At 40.5% G+C, this 22,781-nt stretch overlaps 1 protein-coding gene across 1 annotated transcript in view; it reads right to left on the bottom strand.

The window, feature by feature from the left end:
• Nucleotides 1–22,781, bottom strand: part of NIPAL2 (NIPA-like domain containing 2) — a 49,495-nt gene that overhangs the window by 11,703 nt on the left and 15,011 nt on the right. The window contains exons 2-5 of the mRNA XM_009871173.1: nucleotides 20,591–20,659; nucleotides 17,305–17,476; nucleotides 6,474–6,533; nucleotides 4,368–4,489 (exon numbers count right to left, since the gene is read on the bottom strand). Of these exons, the coding sequence (XP_009869475.1) occupies nucleotides 4,368–4,489; nucleotides 6,474–6,533; nucleotides 17,305–17,476; nucleotides 20,591–20,659 (423 nt within the window). The remainder of the gene's footprint in view (nucleotides 1–4,367; nucleotides 4,490–6,473; nucleotides 6,534–17,304; nucleotides 17,477–20,590; nucleotides 20,660–22,781) is intronic.

Here is a 22,781-nt window from a genome sequence, read left to right as displayed (position 1 = left end):
GGGTGCTGCACTGATGAAATTTCTAAAAAAGCCACTGAAAAGTTACTAGCTATATACAGTTATATAATGTAACAGCTAATTTCTCATTTTGAGGAGTGACTGCAGCAGAAAAGCAGTCATCAGCTACATTCAGTTACTAAAATTCTCTACCACACTCACACCTCTCCCAGTTTAGTAGTATTCAAAACCATGATCAGAACGTAATTATGCTTTAATTAATTTAACCCTTCAACTGGTGGCCACAGGGTGTGCAGAAACCCATGAGGCAGCCAGCTGCACCTCAGCTATGGATTTGTTTTATATTTCCTAGACAATTTTAATCACAATTCCAATAGATGAAAGCACAGTCTTCTGCCCTGTCACTTCTGTTTCAAACTACACAAGAGAAATCATCTGAAAACAAGCCCAGGAAGAGTCACTGTCTCAAATTGCTCCATCCGTTCAGCCCTAGTGTTCCACTCCCTGTTCCACCTGACTCCAGTCCCCAGAGTGGTAGGAGTGCTGGGCACCACCAACCTCAACTGAACCAGGTCTCTGTCAGTCCCTACCAGCTCTTCTCTTGCTAAAGCTGCCATAAATCTTCACTGTGATCTCCCGATGTTTAAAAGCAAGCGAACTTGCCAGAAAGACTCCTAAAAGAAATGAGCCAGCAGTGATGTAGAGCCAGAGATGGCAGTCCTGTGACAGAACCCGGGGGGAAAGCTGGTGTTTGCTTTTCAGGGTTGTTAAGTTTGCTCAGCTCTGTCAAGTCTCACACACTAGCATGAAATTCGAACAATTAGTTCTCACCTCTGGCTATTCAACGGCCAAACTATTATTTGATGGTTCTCTGCTGCTTGATGACCCACCAACAGGTCACCTTTAATCACAAGACAAAGGAGAGGCCCTCACATTGAGTCAGGCTGCAAGCAGAGTGTATGGCTCCAGACAGGACCTCACACAGACAGGGATGTTTGCCTACAATTATTTCTTGAGAACTACCCAGAGTATTGCTTGCTCTCATAGTTGATAGCTGTGGTAGTGTTAAACACAAAGTCCGGGAATGGGAAGTGTGTAGTTTATATCAGCTTCACATATTTATTCTTTTTAGAGGAATTGAAGTAGCTTGACCTGCTTACAGTCATTTTTCCTGTTATAATTAATCTCTACTGAAGTCTTCTCAAACCCACATCTCATCAGCATTTTTTTTATAATTATGGTGTTTTCCATGTTCCTAAGCATTACCAGGAGGCACCAGAACAAAATACCACATCATCTGCCTCAGCTGCTTTTCTGGGATATACAGCAACATGGGGACTAATGAAGCAGGAGAGTCTTCCAGGCACTTTGAAGGAAAAGCAGAAATGCTTTGAGCCTGTTTTTACAGAGATTAAATATTAACAACCCAATACTTACTATGCTTCTGTCTGGGGAAACCTAAGAGCTTCATCTATAATTGATGTCTTCTGTAGTGACTCAAAGTGCACATAAGCAAAAAAGAAAAAAAATAAGCTAGGATAGTCATTCTTGCTCAGACATGATTATGCTACTGCAGTCTCAGAAGGTGACTCAAAGTTGTCTCATGTGGGAACCAGAGGTTATTTCTGCAGAACTCCTCTGGTGCCAGTGGAGTGCCACATGGGGATGGTTTATCACCCACACAGAACATTTTGTACCATTGGGGCTTTGTATTTCTGAGCAGACCACACTCAAGGGCTACTTTTAGAAAGGCTGTTGGACTGTATTATGCTGCTATATCACTATGTATTTATATGGGAAACTGCAACTTCTATTTTATATTTTGGCAGCCAACTTGTGCTAGGCACTTTACAAACAATTACAAAGATTTAGTTCCCTGATCAAAGCGAATGTTTACAGCAGGGTTTGCTTGAACTTCCAGCAGGTTGGTATCTCAGAGTCTCTTGCAGGGCCTTTCATATATCCCTCCTCCTTAGACCAAAGAAGCTCAAAACTGATTGTAGGGAACAGAAGGGACAAATAAAGCTTGATTGAGTCAACGTTTGCTGTGTACTTGTTCCAACTTTTTCTGCAACCCATGCTGTACATGTAGTATTGGATGCTAGCTGAGGCAAGGAAAAGAGAGGGGGCAAAGAAAGTCCAGGGGTTGCCAGACACCGCTTCATGATATCTCCTAAGAAAAATACAGCAGTCTTCCTAGGCATTCAGCTGTGCTCTTAACTTTTCCTGAAACAAAACCCAAAAAGTCCTCAGACGAAGAAAAGTCCTTTTCCAGCAAACTGTTGGGTTTTACAAACATGTGAACAGCTGATGGTACTGAATTTTCTGGTGTCTCTGGGCATGGATGAGATGTTTTCTCCCTCCATCACCTCTACACAAACTGATGAATCAGAAATTTAAAATCAATGCCTAAAATGCCAGGCTTTTTTAGCGTCCTTAGGTGGAATGGTAGAAAGGGATATCCAGTAGGAAAGAGAGATGGTCCTCCAGTGAGCACTGAAACCCCTGTTCTGAATCTCCTTCCAAAGAAACCCCTCCTGATCAGGCTGGGGAGGAGGGGCTGGAGAGCTGCCACGCAGAGAGGGACCTGGGGGTGTTGATAGATGGCCAGCTGAACATGAGCCAGCAGTGTGCCCTGGTGGCCAAGAAGGCCAACAGCATCCTAGCCTGGATCAGGAATAGTGTGGCCAGCAGGAGCAGGGAGGTGATCATGCCCCTGTACTCGGCTTTGGTGACGCTGCACCTCGAGTGCTGTGTCAAGTTTTGGGCCCCTCGCTACAAGAGGGACGTTGAGGTGCTGGAGATGATACAGAAACGGGTTACCAAGTTGGTAAAAGATTTGGAAGATATGTCCTATGAGGAACGGCTGAGGGATCTGGGGCTGTTTACCCTGAAGAAGAGGAGATTGAGAGGAGACCTTATCTCTCTCTACAATTACCCGAAAGGAGGTTGTAGAGAGGCGGGATTTGGTCTGTTCTCCCTAGTGGCGAGTGACAGGATGAGGGGAAATGGCCTTAAGTTGCACCAGGGGAGTTTCAGGTTGGGTATTAGGAAGAATTTCTTTACTGAAAGGGTTGTGAGCCATTGGAACAGACTGTCCAGGGAGGTGGTTGAGTCATCATCCCTGGAGATGTTTAAGAGAAGGGTAGATGTTACCTTGAAGGACATGGTTTAGTGGTGTTGATGGGGCTAGGAAAAAGTTGGACTCAACAATGTTGAAAGTCTCTTCTAGCCAAAACTGTTCTAGGATTCTAGGATTCGAGGATTCTAGGATTCTAGGGTTTGTTGAAGCTTCTGCTGAGGCTGAAGTTACCCCTACTGAGTGCCCTAAAACACTAGGGCATTGCCTAGAGTTCAAAAGCTCTCTGCTGCATGATTGAAAGTCCATGTTGTGATTTATGCAGTGTGAACATCAATTTCTTCCACTGAGGTGCTTTTAAAATGCACAAAAAATTGACCAGGAGAATCAACATTTTCTGTGGCAGCATGTACTTTCTGCTTAATCAGTAGTCTCATAGATACCTAGATGTATGTAAAGTCTGCAGGTTAGCTAAAAGATTAAGGTCCTTAATGTGTCTAGTCAGTAGCTTTCTAACTGAGCTTCCTACTGAGAAAACACGGGCACTAATAATCTAACCCAAGCAAGCCACTTTAATGGGAAAAAGTAATTGCTTCAGAAGCTCCTATATCACATCTTTTACATTCAGCTGGAGGAACGAATCTTCAGCATTCCAGAAGAAAAGAAAGAGAAATTCCTCCTACTCACTCTGGCCTTGTTCCTGCTGCTAATTAAATACATCAAAGGAGATTAATGGTATTTGAAGTTTGCATACAGATACTTCAATCAAAATGATATTTTTGCATTTGAATTCAAACTCAGGTTCAGATTAATCTGAGAGGCAGTGAAGTGGGCTACCTCTTCACATCTCAACTCCATAGAAAGCTCCTTTCAGCCAAGCAGGACAAAACAGAGTGATATGAAAGAAAAAAACAGGACCAAGAGCATATATAACCCGATTTTTAAAAACGCAAGTCCATCATATTACAGAAAAGCACTGTAACTTAGATGTACATGTGGAGAGGATGACATGAACACATATATATGATATATAATCAGTGTAAATATTTAGGTTTTGCCCTCAAGCCCACTAAAACCCAAAATCTTTCCATTTGTGTTAATCCTGCACAACCATGACTTTTCCCAGCATATAGTTCCAAAGACATAATTTTGTTCAGCTTATTTTCAGCTTTGAGATTCAGGTGATGACCCAAAGACATGCTCTCTCTCCTATTAAAATCACATATTTTATCTTCAGGAGCAGTTTTTCTGCCACTAATCCATAGTGCTGCAAAAAGATCAATAACTCCAGTTTTTCTGATTTAGGGAGTAGTATGAACCAGATACTCACTGAATATACCAAAAAAGGCCAGCTCACTAAGTAATTCTGTACTTGTCTTGCTGTGAGTTCTTGGGGTACGTTTGGAGCAAATGTCACCAACAAGTACGTCCCTGTTACTGTCAATGTTCCTCCTTTAAAGAAAAGAACACATTATTTTGGTAATACAATATTTGGTAGTCATGGTCATCCTTGCTTTCCAGCTGGTTTGAGAATAGCTTCTAGAAGAAAATTTAAGCCCATTTAATCAGACCTGGGCTTAGGCAACTGGGTTGCTTTGCTTTTGTGGTCTTATCCCGTGTAATTGTTATTGAAGACGCAAAGAATTTTAGAAACATGAAAGAGCTGTCAATGAAGGTTCATGAATTAGGATTCCAACTCAGCAATGTGTTTTAAAATATTCACAATTCTAATAGCAAGCATATGACAAAGGAGAATCTCTCCTCTCTGTTTCTCACAGGTACAAAGCATGTCATGTAAACTTAACCTAAACTGAACAAGTTGCTTACTGAGGCAGATACACAGATTGTTAACCAGCATAAATAAACATAACTCTCCCAAAGTAAGTGTGGCCACAGACATCTGCAGCAGCAATGGACTTGACCTGGAAACATTAGGTGCAACACATATGTTCCAGTCCAATGCTCACGTGAAGCTGTCACGGAGCCAACATTTTCGCCGCTCCCTGTTGCATTTCCAGACCTATGAACTGTTCTATAAAAGGATGATTTGCAAAAGAATGCTCAGCCATTAGGTTTCCAGGGCCTCTTTTCAGGGTTGAACTTGCATTATTGTGCTTTTAATAAAAATCTGGAAGTTCTGTCTTGTGGACAGCCAGCTGACAAACACAGATGTTCACTGAGGTATCAAGATAGAAGTGAGCCGATCCTGAGCTCATAAACTATATTGGATTAGGGAGATATTAGCTAATCAAATTTTTTTTTTTCAAGTAATCTTTAAAATTCTTGGCAAACCTATAAATCAGTGTGGAATACAAGGCTCAGGAATACAAAACAAAGCACATCCGGAGGGCTTTGCTGGAACCACTATCACACACTGTTCCTTTGGAAAAGCAGAACTGCTCTATATTTATGTGCTTGCAAAAACATCACCATATTTCCCATCATACAGCTCATTCCTATGGAATGCAGCAACATTGTTAAATCCTTCCTGCAAAGTCGAAGGCACAGAAATAAAATAAATCAGTGCTGAACACTAGTTAAGGCATCACACAGTGTATAAGGCCATAAGGGAAACATGATCAGTCAAGGGAGGAGGGATTTTGAATCTAGCAGCTGAGCTGGCAAACTTGGATCTCAAACCTGTATAAATATTATATAGTACTCCTGGAACAATATGGAACAGATCGCTCCAAAACATTCATGAGAACAGCTGGGATGTTCTTGATATAATACGGACAACCAAGCCTAGACATGAGGAATCCCACGGGAATATCAGGTGCCCTGTAACAATATCAGGTGCACTGTTCCAGATGAGATGGCTTCATATAAAGCCCAAACCCTGAAATATACTTGTGTCTCAGTATTACTGTGTTCAAGCTAGGCAGTTTTGGCACACAAAAAAACCTTGGACACAGACAAAAATTTGACATGCTTTTACACTGAAGACCTTGTTTCCCAACAAAAGACTTGACAATGTGATTATTTGTTCTTTGATGTGATAAAATTAATACCTAAAGGGAAATTGTCACTTTTAATTGAGCTTACATTTTTGTACAATGTCTATGCAGTAAAAAAAAAATCTTGTATTTGAATGAATGACTCAGTAACTTCATTGTTTTTATTAAAATTGTGTTGTGATCATAAAGATAATACTAAATACAGCCTCAGAGGCAGAAATAGACAATGAAAATAAGTTTGAGCAATAAGGACACATAAGGAATGAGTTATGGTTTATAAAAGCAGAGGATTCAGGAATTCAGTCTTTACCCTGTGTATTGAAGCTTCTCTCTTTTTGTCACTTCTTCCCAGTTTTGAAAGTATCTGCCTCGAAACACTTGCTCGGGTAAGTGGGAGTGTGAAGGTGGGGATCTGCGTGAGAGTTACAGCTTGCTGAGCATATGGCGACACACGTCTGTATTAACAAACACTTACTTACCCAATATATCAGCAGCCCTCATGGTCTTCTTTAGAAATAAGACAGAAATAAATGCACTACCTAGAACATAAATATAAAGATTTTTTTTGTATATATTTGTTAGAATATCAAGTGCTATAGCAAAAAGCTGCCCTGGGCCAAGTTTAAATATATTTCATGACTGCTGTTGTTGCACCGTACTATGATATAATCAGCCAAGAGTCCATTCCAGCAACCAACCAACCTTCAGGTTCTTTAAGATTTTTAAATGTATCCAGCAGGCTCTTATGTGGTTGAAGAGATGTAATGCCCTTCCCATCCCTCACACAGACACTGCTTAAACTGCTCTGATTCAGTCATACGTGGAAGTGTCAGGAATGGTGAGCACTGATCAGCCTTACCGTTTCACTTTCCAACTCACTATATGGACTCGCCCAAGGCAAATTGGTGCATAGAAAGACAAAATTCTGCTACTTTAGACTTCAGTGTATTAGAGACTTGTAAGGCAAGTAGCAGCAGCACAATCGAGAGGAAGACAGCCACCACAGTATTTAATGTGAACTAAGAGAGCAGTCATGATATCTGCCAACAAACATGTGGAAGAACCAACGTGTGTACCATACACATGCTATTGGCAGCACTACCCAATGTTCTAGAGTCACTTGTAACAAGGAAAGAGAAAAATGGAAGTGAGCCCTGGAAATGACCTCCTGTTCCCTTTTATTCCCTCTTGCTTCTGCCCTCTGGCAGCTCCTAGCCTTGCCTCTTTGGGATGGGCAGCAGTGGGCCAGGATTTCTGGTAAGCAGCTCAGTGTGGGCATGTGCTGGAGATGGAACAAGGGGTTTGGGGCTTAAGATGAATGAGACTATTGGCCACCTGGGAAAAATGGCTTTATTCCAGCACACAACATCGGAGCATCTACCTCTAAGGAGAAGGAAAAGAGGCTGAATACCTCCCATGTAAAAGGGATGCAGAAAGGCCTTTGAGAGAGGTGCATCGGTAATGATAGATTCATTGAGAAGCCTCAAAGAAAGCCTCTGCCCAGGAAGGACAGTGAAGGGGCACATTAAACATTAATCATAGCATGCTGCTACAAGAGCTCTCTTCCTGCCTACAGCACAGAATTCTTGATTTACTCTTGAAATATCAGGTCAACTTTTGTGCAACCATCTTTGCCTCATTATGTCTATTGTTCTGATGGAAAATTTAGTTTGTGGTATGCTAGCAGATGTACTCTAGATAAATCTAGAGAGCTTCATGCCAAGAGAGTACAGAGAACAGGAATTCGGCATCATGTCTGTGTTATCCAGTCAGTAGAAGACCAGATACAGCAGAAGTCATAAATTCAAACTGTGTCAAGGGTGAGGGAGATCTATGCAAATGACTGAGTGTAATAAAAGAATTTTCAACTGAAAATGTCTCACTGAAAGTAAGCCGCCTGACACGGTTTTCTTTATTCAATGTTTCAGCGCCAGCTTTGCTGGAGAAAAGACACTGGTATCTAGGCAACACTGGTAATAGCAGAGCTACCTAGGTTTAGAAAAGAAAGAGGACAAAACCCAGGAAAGAAGCAGCATCAAAGCAAGATAGTGGAGGAATTAATTACTGCTCTGTCTCCCTGCTGTCATAGCTCTCCCAAACCCCACCTCAACCCATCCACCTACGCAGTCACTGTCACAGCAAGGACCTGTTGCTTAATGAACTGACGCCTCAGTGATTTTTATTTTTTTTTGAGTACCCCATTATCTGTGCTCTCTGCATTCAGCAAAGGTCTAGTAAAGGCAATCTTGGGTACAATTCCAGTGCCGGCATAAAATTTGGGGTGAGACGAGTTACACCCAAAATTCCATTGCCTCCGTTGCTGGAGATGACAAATGGCAACCTGAGGGGATCACAGTCTCTGAAGCTGGCAGTGGTTACAGGGAGGCACTGGAACACAGACAGATAATGAAACTTGTCACTCAGCCTGCCATCCACTTTAATAATGCATTCAAATGCAGCAAGATCTTTCTCCAGAAATAGCTGGTAATGCACAAGAGACCATAAGCTTAACAGAATGTATGCATAATTAATGCTCTTTACGATGTGTAATATGTACAGGAATCTAAAAATAGGAGAGGTTTTAAGAACATATATTATCCCATCTGGGACTGAAGGAGAAACACCAAGGGGAGCAAAGTGAGACCGAGGGGAGATTCTGAACACAAAAGACAACCGTCCCTGGGGACAAGCCACAAACACTTTATATGCATTCAAGTGGAGAAGAAAAGCAAACAGGGCAAATCTAGGTGAAGAAGCAGAGAACAGTTACATAGACTTGATGAGATGCTAGAGGACATACATGACCAATCAGAAGCCTGGCAAATTCTGGGTATTATTACCTTCAGGACTGAATTTTAAGCAAGTTATAGCAGCACAGCCAAAAAAGCACTGTGTCATTACACACTGACTAACAGCATACTTAAATTTCAGTTTTATTTTGTTAATTTTCTGGGGTTTAGGCACCATAAGTTTGACTTTTAAATAGTCTTCTATGTTATTTAACTTGCAGGGTGGGTTTGAACCACATTAAATCAAAGAAATCAAGGACAGATTGTCTTGATGCATAGAGTGGCTCATTAGAATCAATGGACCAGAGGAGAAGAGGTGTGAAGGAATCCTGTGCGTCTCAGGAGTGCAGGTTGGTGTTTGCTCATTTTGTCTTTGGATGACTTTGTGGCTTTCCCTGGCTGGCAAGACAAATGGCAGGCACCAAGGTGTACCCTTGGAGCTCAGTGAGAAATGTAGAAGCCCTCACAGCTGCTCTGCCCCTCTTCCTTAACTCCTTTGGGCTCCAGCTCACAGTCTCGGGTGCATTTAGCTGCTTAACACGTTAACTCCTCCAAAAAAAAGAAGCTTAAGGCAATATGCTAGACAGCCAGCACATTTTCCCTACCACCTCCTCTCTGCCTGGTGGCCTGCAAGCTGACCATGTTGTGAGTAGGAGGTTGGCTTAGGGACTTTCTGAAGTCCCTTCCAACCCGAGTTATCCTAGGATCCTGTGGACCCTTGGTGGAAGAGTAAGTGAGCACCCAGAGGCTACAGTTAAGCCTACCAGATATATGAGTTAAGCTCTTACTGTGTCCGAAATTCAGCTCTTAAATGCAGCCTTGCTGAAATCCCTGTGCTCAGCTCCCCAGGCTCTCCACTCCTTTCCCACCATACCTCAGACCACAGGTGAGGTGCCTTCCATCTCACCACCTCTCCTCTTCACTCCCAGTGATGTTACACCCCCACACTTTCAAGCCCGCCTGTTTCCCCTTCGCCATGTTCTCACCTCACCACCACAAGGCTCTAGCCTCCTACCAACCAGCCTGTGTTCCCTTTCCCATGTCAGGGTCCTTTTTTTTCCCCCTCTGCCACAGAAACCTTGTGCCTACTCCTCCTACACCATTATACTGATGTGGGAAATAAATCAGTGAACATTATGTTCAACTCTGCGGATCAACAGACCAAGGAATTCAGGCAATTGCTGTTCCAGAAAGTATTATCTTGACTTTGCAACTGTTCATTTGTTTGCCAATTTGGAGGCTTTTGGTTTTGTTTATTTGTTTGGTTTTTCTTGTTGTTGCTGTTGTTGGTTCATTTGTTTGTTTGCTTGTTTGTTTTTTAAAAACAAGCTATAGATGGTCATAGAGATCAAGATCTGTGTCAGAGTGAGGAATATTCTGTGTTTGTATTTTTTAATTGGTCAGCAATAAAATACAATACAAACAAAAATTGTGTCAAAGTGTAAATTGGCAACAGCTTGACAACAAAGGAAGCAATTTATCATTGTCTGAAGCCTCATTGCTTTTGAACCACTAGTTTTAGCAATACAACACATGCACAAATCTAAGCCCAAATCATTAGCTTGTAAGTCATTGAAGCAAAGACCGCTGGTCCCTGGTCGTATGAGAAGTTTTCTATACTTTTGGGTGGATCAGAACATTTTAAGCTTTTACACTAACTATTGGGGCAAAACTTTCTAAACTAGGCACAGATCCTACTCCCACTGAAAGTGGTGGTGGATAGGCTGCTAGTTCATGAGATGGGTAGAAAATCTGGGAGACGATCTGTTAAGGATTAAACATTACATAACCAACATATCCTAATGAAATCCTTGAGTTCATTTAATGCTTTGATTGCATCATGCTTGTATTAATATCCATAAATTGAGAAGTAAGTAAGTCCTGTAAAATATTTGTATCTGTATGACAAAGACTTTCTGAAGACTCATGAAGCTCTTCAACCTTGAAGTACAGATTATTCCAAATGTAAAGTAATATGACACAGCACTACACTAAAATCATGGAAAAAAATTATTGGGTAGAAAAGGGGAAAAAGAGTTTGTTCAGGATCTTAATTGTTACATTGAAACAACTTCAGTTTTAATTTTTATTAACTAAATTTTTATATTGAACAACTTCAATCTTCTCATACATCAGCATAAAGCAGGCTGATTTATATTTATTACTGAATGAGTATATATTCACTACAGTATGTGAATTTCAATTTAAATTGAAAAAATGGTAGAAAATGTCCATTTTCTGCATGATATGCAATTAAATGCCTTAAGGGAGGGCTGTAATGGTGCTACACATAGCTTAGTCAGCTGCTTATTCTCTTCAGAGAGTGAAGATTTATGATTATCTCCATATGTAGATTTCCTCCAGCACAAACAGGAATGAAGAGTAGTGTGATATGTGGGTTCTGCCAGTAGCAGACACTGAATGCTGAGAAGCCAGCTCGCAAAACAACTCCTCTGCCTCCTAGATGTGAAAGCTGCAGATAGGATTGTTTCTTTAGGAAAGAGGTAATACACAAGTGGAGAAGTTAAAGATGGAAAATACGTACTGGTCCACAGAGTGTATTTTCTGTATTAAAAAAAAAAAAGAAAGAAAGAAAGAAATGAAAGAGTGCCTATCACTTATTTTTCCTACCCCAACTATATCACAAATAAGTATGTTTCATTATTAAGTTGTTTTCCTGGTACTGAGGCTATTTATGAATCTCATCTCTTTACTTCTAGTTTTATTGTCAGGTCTTACACTAAAAAATTCCTTTCATAACTATTCATATCTTCAAATATTAGTATATAATTCCCTTTCTTCTTTTCATGAGCTTTGTGTATTATTTTAAATAGATTACTAATCTCCTCATAAATGCATAGACTGCTTTTACTGTTAGTATCTTGTCCAATACCTTTCCAGTAAAACCACAAAATTTAATATTTGACTCAAACATTTGTTCTGTTAAGCTCAGCTGATTCAATCAGGTAAAGGCATTTGATATCATCCACTTTGCAGAATACTTTTGTACTCATTTCATTGGTGGTCTGGATGAAATACTGAAGGAGGAGTACTAGCCCTGATTAAAAGACTGGTGTTTAGTGCTTGCATCTCTCCCAGTTTGTGCAACAAGAAAAACATTTCACTCTGAGACCATGCATTTCCACTGTTTTATGCAACTTATGCCTCCGTCTTCTGAAACAGTTTAAGCTCACCCAGTTGATTTTGCAGTAAATCTGTCGAGCAGGGCTCAAGCTGTGAGGACGCAGTTGATCCCGGTCATATTTTACGATCTGACCTTGAAGTATGCCTTATACAGACAGACCCTCAGTCTACCTTCCAAGCTGAAGAGGTTCAGGACCATCCCAGTACAGAAGCACATGGAGATGCTTTAATCCATCCCCAAACTCAAGCTATTATAATATGCCACACAGCCAGGAAGGTGATGAGGCAGGCAGTAGATTTGATCACTGCAGCTTAAATGAGCAGGAGGTTGAGGGGACAGAGAATAGGGAGGTGGTCTTCCAGTGTTTCCACGGGGCATCCAGCGGGGGCCAAGAAAAAAAGCCTGAACTGATGAGGTAACGAGAGGAATATGGTTCAGCTGAAGGATAACATGAAAAAATTTTTAAAAAGTGCCCAGACATTTCTATCAAGCACATTCAAAAGGAAAGGATATGCTTTGGAGAAAGGAGCTGTGCTTGCAGCCTTGGAGCAGACGTGCAAAGGGCTACAGGGAGGGACAGAGGGACAGGAGACACAGGTGGGCCCTAATGCCCATCCATGGCACAAAGCATGAGGACAGGCAAGCCCATTTACACTCTGCAGGCACTGATAGATAATCACAGCTGGATTTTGACTGTCTATAGCACCATCTCCGAGGTGGAGTCTTTATATAGACAATTCATGCTCGAGAATCTCCCTGCCCTGAGATCATTAGCTTAAGATCTCCTTAATCTTCTTCTGCTTTGCATCTCAGATATGTCTTGTTCAAGGGAAGGGCAGGAGCTTGAGGAAAAGCAATCTGCTGACATACTGGGAGTCATTTTGGGGTAGACAGTGGAGATGATCCAGGTATGAGGAGGATAGATGCACTTAGACATGATGGGCCAGAGGTCTATCTCAGAGAGGATTGACACAAATTTGGAGAAACTGAAAGAATATCCATATGCATAGCCAGAATTAAACAGAGACCTAGCTCTGCCCAAGACATCTTGGAACAAATCCACCACAGCTAATTGACTACTCAGACCTATTCTTAGCTTATGTGATAGGTATTTATAGCGCACTGGATACAATGGAAGATATTACAGAACGTAGTCAGTTGGTGCACAGCCTCTTGATAGCTATCCTGCACACTAACCACGTAACATTTCAGGTATGATTAAATAGTACTGGAAAAGTGTACGACAAAACATGAAATTTTTTCCATGTCCTTAATGCCAATATCCTAATATAAAAAGCAGGACAAATAAAAGAGGAATTCCCCAACAAAGAGACCATCAAGGTGGACATAATTCTGGAAATTGGATTATAGGACATAACACAGTGCAGAGAGAAGAAGGAACCCTGAAAATCCTTTAGTTGCATCTTCTAGAAAAGTACAACTGAAGTATTTTAAATAACAGTCTGGTGAATGTTTCCCAGTTCTCATTAGTAACAGAGTTCTCAAAATTCCAAATTCTTGGGCCACAAAGATGTTACACTAAAGTGAGTGGGAGAAATCCACTTCTATGAGAATATATGAGAATCTTTTTCCTAAAGCACCATCAGGGATATCAATTTTCAAAGCCTAAAGCAATTTCTTGCCCTATTTTCAAAGGCATTTTTTCTTGCCCTATTTTCAAAGTCTAAAGCAATTTCTTGCCCTGGCTATTTAAGGGAGAATATAAAAATGCAAAGTGATCTCAACAAAGTCAGTCTAACCAAGTTAAGTGTAAAACAGCTCTCCACAGAATGATGAAAACTGCAGAAGAAATGATCTCTGATACTACTGGCCTCTCCTCATCTCCCCACCCCCTCAAGTTATTTATGCAGGCAAAAGCAAGACAATGAGCTAAAAACCACAGCAGCCTAAAATTACCCGAGCTACATGTAAAACAGGATTTTTAATTTTTAAATATAAAAAGTCTTCTAATGATCACATCAAAGATGTATTACTCCTCCACTTTTAAATTAAAAATTTAACAATTTCTACTCTTGAAGAAAACAACTGCTGCATTCTCAAACTATTTAAAGTCCTGAACAGATGTAGAGCTTGCATCATTGCAACCACATAGAGAAATACTTCCACTGTGTAAGAAGAAAAATACAGTCTTTGTAGCTTAATTCTAAGAAAAAAAATACTTAAATTTATTGGTGTCATGCCAGTTTATGGTATATGGTGCTGGATTATTTCTAAAACCAGCCATCAGAAGCACCCAGCTCAATAGAATGAGGCAGAAAATTTTCACTATTTAATTGGTACCGGGTTAAGTGCTAAACTCATTTGGATGCAGTTAAATGTGGTAGCAGAGTATAATAGATGTTGGCTCCATCTATTTTAAGACCAACGATGCTTCCTGTCTCCAAGTTCTAGACATATATGATGGATACAGCTCAAATCCATTCTGGGCAGAGACTCCAGTCTGCCTTATCCTCTTCCAAACCCCTGGTTTCCAAGCAAAGGACATGTTCCATGCAGACCCTGAGTGCTGAAGAGCTGCGGAGAATCCCTTAAGTGACTGGGTTTACTGCAAAGCACCTTTCCTCTCACTACATCACAGGTGCTGGGTACCCAGTGTCAGTGAGAGTCAGCTTTTACCATGTGGGATGTGTGGAAAAAAAATACTTATCAAAAGGATGGACCTGGAGTTCAGACACACTCTTGGAGTTTGCTGTCAAGTGCTTAATTTCTTCATTTAAAAAATTAACTTATGGAAGACACACAATCACCAATACCTCAAAACAAGTGCCAGCTACACTGTGCAAAGCCCACCCTCCACTACCCAAAAGAGGCCACTACTTAATAAGAGAATTATTTCTAGATCTTTTCAATTGGAACACTTGCAGCCTAAACTGTCCTTTGCCTAGTCGTTAGCAGTTGATGTACATGTGTCTTGGTCAGTTTGTCGTTGCCCTAAATGACGAATTTTCCTAAAATGAAAAGGATGCATGCTCTCACTGGTTTTAATTTCAGAAGGCAGGAAAGCATCTATTGGTAGGAGGTGCTATTGGGAAGTTATTGTTGTAGTTGGCTGTCTACATCATTTTTACTTTCCCTTCCTTAAGGGAATGTTTGCTAGACTAAATAGAATTTCAGATACCTCTATTGTTTGGGCTATGAAATGGATACTGTCAGCTGATATATGGGAATGGAATAGAAGATATTAAAGTGCTTTCTGGGGTCTTCCAGGATAAGCATTTTGGGTCAACTGAAAAAAAAAAAAGTTGATGAGAATTTTGATAAGATATAACAGGAAAATGGTATCTTAGTATTTGTTATAAGTAAAGGGAAATGGAGAATGGAGGAAATAGATGCAAAATTTCTTCGCATATGGCAAAGGTAAAGAAGAAGGAATCTGCCTGGATAAAAATCAACTTAAATATGACCTCTTCTTTGCAGCGTTTTAATAATGAAGTAATTTTTTTCCCTTCTTGCTGCATTTCAATTTTTCTTTCTAGCTTTCTATATTTGCATTTTATTCAATTTGAGCAACAAATTAGATTGGTCAATGTCCTTTTATGTTCAGAGACATCTGGAAATGTCTACAACTGTTAAAGACATAACTACTACCACCAAAATTGCACCAGGATATGTCATATTAATTTACATTTTCATCTCAGGTAATATCTTATTCCTTTCTTTGAGAAATCTTTCCTACAATGGTGACCCACTATGGCTTTATATCTCATTCTCCAAAATTCTGGAATGGCTTAACATTAAAGGTTAATTGCCTACAGTTTCCTTCCCCCACTATTTGTTTGTTAATTTTCACCCACCTATGATTGGCTGCATCCTTCCACTACAGCTGGGCAGTCCATGGGGAAAAGACTTATCTTTACTATCTTTCCATACAGAATCACTCACTGTGATGTCACTTCCAAGCATGAAACTGGTAGCTAGAGATAGACCATGAAATGATATCATTTATCAAGAGCAAATGAATGAACCCCAGCGTGTGCAGAGCTGTTGTGATATCTTGGCCCTGAATGTTTCAGCTGTGGATATGAAGCAATTTGATTAAGGGGTACAGCTGCACTCTGTTTTCCTGGTTTTACAGCATCAATACAATATTGCCCAGCCCACTGTGCTTTGCATTAGCACAACATGATAACATATTTTTCAAAATCTGTTTGTCAAAGAAACTGACAGAATCGTAGAATTACCTAGATTGGAAAAGACCTTTAAGATCATTGAGGCAAATCATTAGCCTAACACTGAATACTCCTTGACTAAAATGTATCTCTAAGTGTTTTGTCTACATGATTCTTAAATACATCCAGGGATGGGGACTCCATCACTGCCCTTGGCACCCTGTTCCAATGCTTTACCACTCTTTCAGTGAAGAAATTTTAACTAATACCCAATCTAGACCTCCTCTGCTGCAACTTGAGCCCATTTCTTCTTGTCCTATTGCTAGTTACTTGGGAGAAGAGACTACCACTCAACTTCCTACAACCTCCTTTAAGGTAGTTTTAGAGAGCAATAAGGTCTTTCCTCAGACTCCTTTTCTTCAGGCTAAACAACCACAGTTCTTTCAGCTGTTCCTCATAAGACTTGTTCACCAGACCCTTCACCAGCTTTGTCACCCTTCTTTGGACATGATATAGCACCTCAATGTTCTTCTTGTAGTGAGAGGCCCAAAACTGAACACAGTACTTTTGATGTGGCCTCACCAGTGCTGAGTACAAGGAGACATCTCACAGCTCTCAAAAAACCACATGAAATAAAGCCATGTCAATGAGTTCTAAGGATAGAACTCCTGCTTAAGTTCAATTAATCTACACAAAAAGGAACAAATTAACAACTTGCATGATGGCCATAAATAAACTACACATCTCAGGAATTTTCTAAGCCCTTTTTGTCACATGTTGCAGACAAACAAATTTGCCCATGTCAGTATGAATTATGATGATGGGCAGGGGACAGGCAGCACAAACAGCTTGCTGTAATGGAAACACAGAAAACACATTGTAGGTGATCAGGATCAGCCCACAGCTCTGTGCAGTCAGCAGGATGTCAGCCCAAGGCTTCAGGGGCTTGCAGAGCCAGCAGCATCAGCACAGCACCGGATGACCAGCTGGCAGGAGCTAGCAGAGCACAAAGTGACACAAAAGACAAAACTATGGAAAAAGACATTATAAGAGTCTCTCAGTTAAGTGGAGAGTTTGTGTTAAACTGTCATCTCATGTAATTATATGAATAATTTCTTTTCAGACCACAACTTTTAACATTTTCCCCTCGTGTTCCTGCTACAGTTCTTGCAGTATTATTCCTCTAGTCACAAATGAGCATTTGATTACAGTACGTACCCAAGCAAGAAATGACCAACCATCTCACCTATGACAGATACACATCCCAGTGGAGCGACAAGGGCAATGGGGGCAAATCCGTAGGCGGTGAAATTGCCCACCTCTCCAAGTCCCAGGAGGGTAATCCCACACCACCATAGCTTGCTCATGTAGTAGGGCTTCAGCTCTGTTTGGCAAGCCAGTTGGAGATGAGCACATTTCTACAAAATTAATTATTAGGAACAGGCATGAAAAGAAATACTTCCATTGTGTTCTTATGTCTGACAAAAGTAGAATAATTAAAGGGGCTGTCAACTTCGAATTTCAGGTGCGTCAAGGTTTTCTTTTTAAATATGACTTTCAGCTTGTTGTTGCAGACACACTGCTTTGTGTTAACTCAGTGCTGCTTCAGATGTTGTTCTTTCTTAGCCACGGTGGAAGTGACTGAAAAATTAGACCTCTGAATAAACCTGAAAAATATAAAACGAATACTAGCTTGTGCTTCCTAGCTATCACTGCACACCTCTGTTCTTCTCTCAAAGCAAAGCTCGGCAGCTGTGCTGTGAACCTGGAAACACTCAAAGGCAGGAGACGAGGCGTAATCAAAACTGTGGCAACCAGCTGGGAGAAGGGGACCAGAGAACAAGGTGTTTCTGCTCCATGATACATATCCTCACCAGAAATACAATTTAAAAATGAAAAGGGCAGCACTTAATCACATCTGCTGTAGGGAGGATACTAAATTAATTAGGTAGAATATAGGATTTGTCTACAATCTTGTGTTTGACCTTAGAAGATCTCAGGTAAAACATTATTGTCAGAAGGAAAGCCAGCTATACCTGTAACAATAAACATAATATACAATCAAGTAATACTTCTTCAAAACTTCTTATTACATGGAGAAGGCATCATTGACACATTGTAATTGTTTTCTCTCTGGCTGTAGAACAAGAACCGGTATATAACATGATAATTTGATTTTGATCACACTGGTCTTCTGAAAGAGACTCCAGGCAGTCTCCACCAGGAAAGCATCATGATTGGGAAGGATGCAATGTTTACCATGTTAGTTCTGTCAAGTATTTTTTCCTTTCTCAGATTCCTCACCAGCCTCTCTGCACATGGGTCAAAAAAGCTGGAATCCAAGTGATACCATTATTGTAATATAAATGGTGGTAATAGACCTTTTTTTTCCTCTCTCCATCACTTGATATTTGCCTTTCAAACTGTCCCTAGACAGCCCCAGGAAGGTTGTAAACAATTTTGCTCATACTCCCATTCTAATATGTAGGCTACTCTACAGAGTACGGGTGGAACAGTAACACCTGTGATACACCACAGTCTCAGTTGTTCCTCTTGTTGAGAGGATGCAGTGCGTTATTGCAGCTTCATACTGTGGAAAATGTTCAGGGGTTGAAATTCCAGGAGGAACTTTAGCCCTCCAAGGAGAAAAGGAACATAAGGAAATCAAACTTCCCTGAGCCACAGATTAGCATTTCACAGTAACATCCAGAATTTTGCAGATTCCATTTTTATGAAAAAAAAATCAATAAAAAACCCCAAGGCAAATAAAGATCCAATTGAAACTAATATTATATAATATTCAAATCAATAATTCAAGTTTCTGCTGAAAAACAAATAAGAAAAGTTCTTAACTGAATCCTGAACTCTGCTTTCTCCCCAGATTCTTGTAGGAACAACTCTTTTAGGCACAGTGTGGTTGAAAAGATGTGGATGAACACAGGATGGTGAGATCAGCAGCTCCCATACAGCCTTCTCTCTCCAAATGTCTGCCTTGTTTGTATAGCAGTGTGTGTGGATGGTATTTAAGTGGAGGCTGTTTATAGTCCAACTGAAATACATTGCAAATGGTGGGTTGCTCTTTAGCTGACAACCTGCTAGAGGGAAGAGAGGGAGGATAACTGACTACATGGTAGGAAAGGGAAAAAGAATGATAACATTTGGCCTGTGCATTTAGTATGAGTGCAAAAATAAATGTTGAGAACTAGGGAAAGTCATTATTCATATTTATAAGATATTGTTACTAAATGGAGAAAAATCTGTTTTAAAGGATAGATAAAAAATTCAGTTGAAACTGTCTGCCAAATGGCAATACAGAGCTCTTGGGTTTCCCTAAACAGCATTAAAAAAGCTAGAAGACAGTTCAAATCCAGCAAATGCTGCTAGTGATTACAAGTCAACAGAAGTCTGTCTGCATGCCTCAGTACATCCCCTGGCATTGCATCCGCTTTGGCACTCAGTGCCCTCAGCAGACAAAAGATATGAAGCCTGAGCAACCTTGTTATTGTGGCCTAGACTGAACTTCTACTCTACCAACAAGTTTTTCCATTGAAGCAGAGCCTGTCCTAGTACTGTCCCCATCCACAGGTTGGAACTTATGTTGGGGTGGCAGCGGTCATCAAAACCTGGCTAAACAGATGTCTTTCTGTGGAATTCTCCAACTAGAGATCCTTAAAAGAGAATGGAATCATTGAAGAACCTCCCAGTATTAATTAAATGGGCTATTATGAATAGATTTCATATTCCACAGCTTTCTGTTTCATCCTTTGCGGAAAAGGCAAGAAGCACCTTTATGTTGAAAATAGACATCTCATTAAATACAAGCTACAAAAAATACTTTTTCTGGACAACTTACACAACAATGTCTTCTGCACTTCAAAACCTTTTATTAGAAGACCTAATAAATACCACGAAATCTAGACGATACAGATTATAATGAATTATATAACTTTCTGCAGAGTATGTATTCTATTTGTTAATACAGAAAGGATTTTATAAATCTCATCCTACAACCCTTTGCCATAGTCGTAAGTTCAGCACCTCCCATTGCTTCTATGATTTAAAATAATATTTATTCAAATAATTTTATCTTAATTGCAGAGGGAAAACTAAATTGGTCACAGTTGTTTTGGGGTCAAATGTTGCAAAAAATTTTATGCCTCTATGCATTTAATTGCATTGATTGTTCATTAAGCAACACCTAACACTTTGTGGCCAATTCCATTTTACATTTGGACACTGAGACAGGCTCTTGCTATGTCCAGTGGGATCACAAGCAGGTCACAGCTGGTATTTTCTTATGGCACATTACAAGGACAAGGAGGTGTTATAAATTTTTATTCTTTTCCCATATAAGAAGCACGGCAAAGAACAGACTGAGAGCTGTCACACTGCCAATAACTACAGTAGGGCACTGTTAAACTACAGTTACAGAGAGGGTATGTTAAATGCAGCAAAATTTGTATTTTTAACCATAAAAAAAAAGTTACTTGCTAAATAAAACCAGCCCTGGATAAAGAGAAATAATTTCATACCTGTATATTCAAAGAGACACTAATCAGAAAATTTGAAGCAGCAGCAAGTAAAACTCCAAAGAGCTGAGTCTGCAAGATCACAAATCAAAGAAATACAAACATACTTGTTAGTTTAAGAACAACAATGTAATGGTTGTTTTTTGATAGCATATTGTAGCCTAATTAAAATCAAATTATTGCATTTTTCAGTCACTGAGTCCATGCTGCACTAAGTAAACAGATAAAAAATATCCCTGCACAGTTGACATGCTCTTAAGCAATTAACAACTGGGAATGGCAAGAGCATCACAGTGCAGAAGGTGGTTTTGCTGTCTTTCAGTAAAACACGTTAAATCTCATGATAGAAATAACTAGACAGTTCTCAGTTGAACACTGCACAGAAGTATTCTTCTTTTCCAGAACAAAGGGCCTGTTTTGTTACATAAACCAGAAGGAAAAACAACAGCAGTCAAACCATTCATAGTGGAACACAGTTATCTTATGTGTTAACAGGGCAGCCAGAATCATAGGTCTCCTGACAGTTTCTTTTATGTATTGTGGTATTTCATCAAATTCTTCTCTAATCAGCCTAATTTTCAGTAAAATTTTGCAGACTTTCTATGAAGCTGAGAAATTAAAAATATTCAAGCAGGATTCATTATTCTGGAAAGCAGCCATTTAAAGATGCCATCTCAGCAAGCTCAAATAATAGGTACACGGTAGAGCTCCCTGACTACTTTCAAGTTGTTAATGTCATAAGTGTGTTCAAGACCCATTCAAGGTTGCTGGCCTAGAGCTATGAGGAGCCTTATTAGCTTGTAAAGAAGACATATTATCACTTGATTTTTATAAACAAGGTCATGTCAACATAACCCATCATAACCACTGCCTGCAGTGCCAACTTGGTTCTCACAGCCTCAGCTTTCATAACTCTTCTCCAAGAAGGTCCCTGGGCACCTATGAACAGGCAGTGCCTACCAGCCATGGAGACTGTTGCCCATCAACATTTATAAAGAGCAATATGGGGTCCAGAAATCTCTTGGAGTGGGGGATTATTGTTGTGGCCAGATAATTCCCAAACCAAGAAAGATTATCACCAAAAGTGTAACAGAACAGCATCCGTATTACAAATGGATAATAAAATTCTTATTTAAGAGACACAGCTGAATCCAACTGTCTCTAGCCCATGCATTTCTGTGGTGGCTTAGACTCTGGAGGAGAAGCAGACAGGAGAACTACTCTGGGTGAAATGCGTGGATGACTGCCAGGTGTCACCAATATGTGACTGACAGGTATAAGGGGATGTAGAGAAGAGAACGAATAGAATCACAGAATATAGGAGGTGAAAGAGTTCCCTTTGCTTACACACCCTCTGTGCTGAGTATCACAGCATCAGTGCCACAGTCTATGTACAAGAAGCGATCAGTGAGAAGCATTACCCAAGAATTTTGCTTATACACCCTGGTTCCTGGCCAGTGGAGGTCCTTTCCATCTTGTATCCTCTCTCTGCACCCCAGTATCCTCCAGCTGATGTTCTAGCAGTGTCCTGGGCTCTCACATACACTGCATTTCCCATGCTCTGCAAACACCTCTCATTGGGACCAGTGTGGAGTGTGTGACAAGACATCTCAGCACACCTCAGCACAGATGTCTCTGCAGAGATCAGTCACTGTTACAGGGACATGAACAGCCTTGCAGCCTCCTTCCACACTGGGGAAATACTGTCAAACAGTCCCCACTCAGGACTCTGCAGGAGCACAGGTGACGAGTTCTCCTTCCTGAGGCTTTGATGCTGTAGCATCAAATCCTGAGCATTGATCTTGCACAAAATTTTACCGCTTCACAGGTCAAACTCCCTTCATCATCTTACACACACAGCAGCTTCAATAAAACAGCAGTTAAATCAAAATCGGTTTCTTGCTCCCAAAGACCTGTTCTTTTCAAATGACAAAATGCTCCCTTGTGAGGAGGTGGAGAAGTGGCCTTGTAAGCCTCATCATGAAGGGTTTAAGAAAAAAGAGGCAGCAGGGAATAGAAAACAGAAACTACCACCTCATTTACACCATCATTTTATTGCTTTCACATCGGTAGTTGTCATACATCCACATCACTCCCAGCAGAGAACCCAGTCTCGCTGCATCTCTTTTCATTTCAGCAGCTGATCCTACCCTTGTGGCTGCATTTCTGGATAATCCTTGCTCCCAGCTTTCAG

This window comes from Apaloderma vittatum, unplaced genomic scaffold, assembly GCF_000703405.1.
Source record: "Apaloderma vittatum isolate BGI_N311 unplaced genomic scaffold, ASM70340v1 scaffold556, whole genome shotgun sequence".
Classification (NCBI taxonomy): Eukaryota; Metazoa; Chordata; class Aves; order Trogoniformes; family Trogonidae; genus Apaloderma; species Apaloderma vittatum.
Note: the sequence above shows the minus strand (reverse complement) of the source record. Positions and strands in the feature narration are given on the sequence as shown.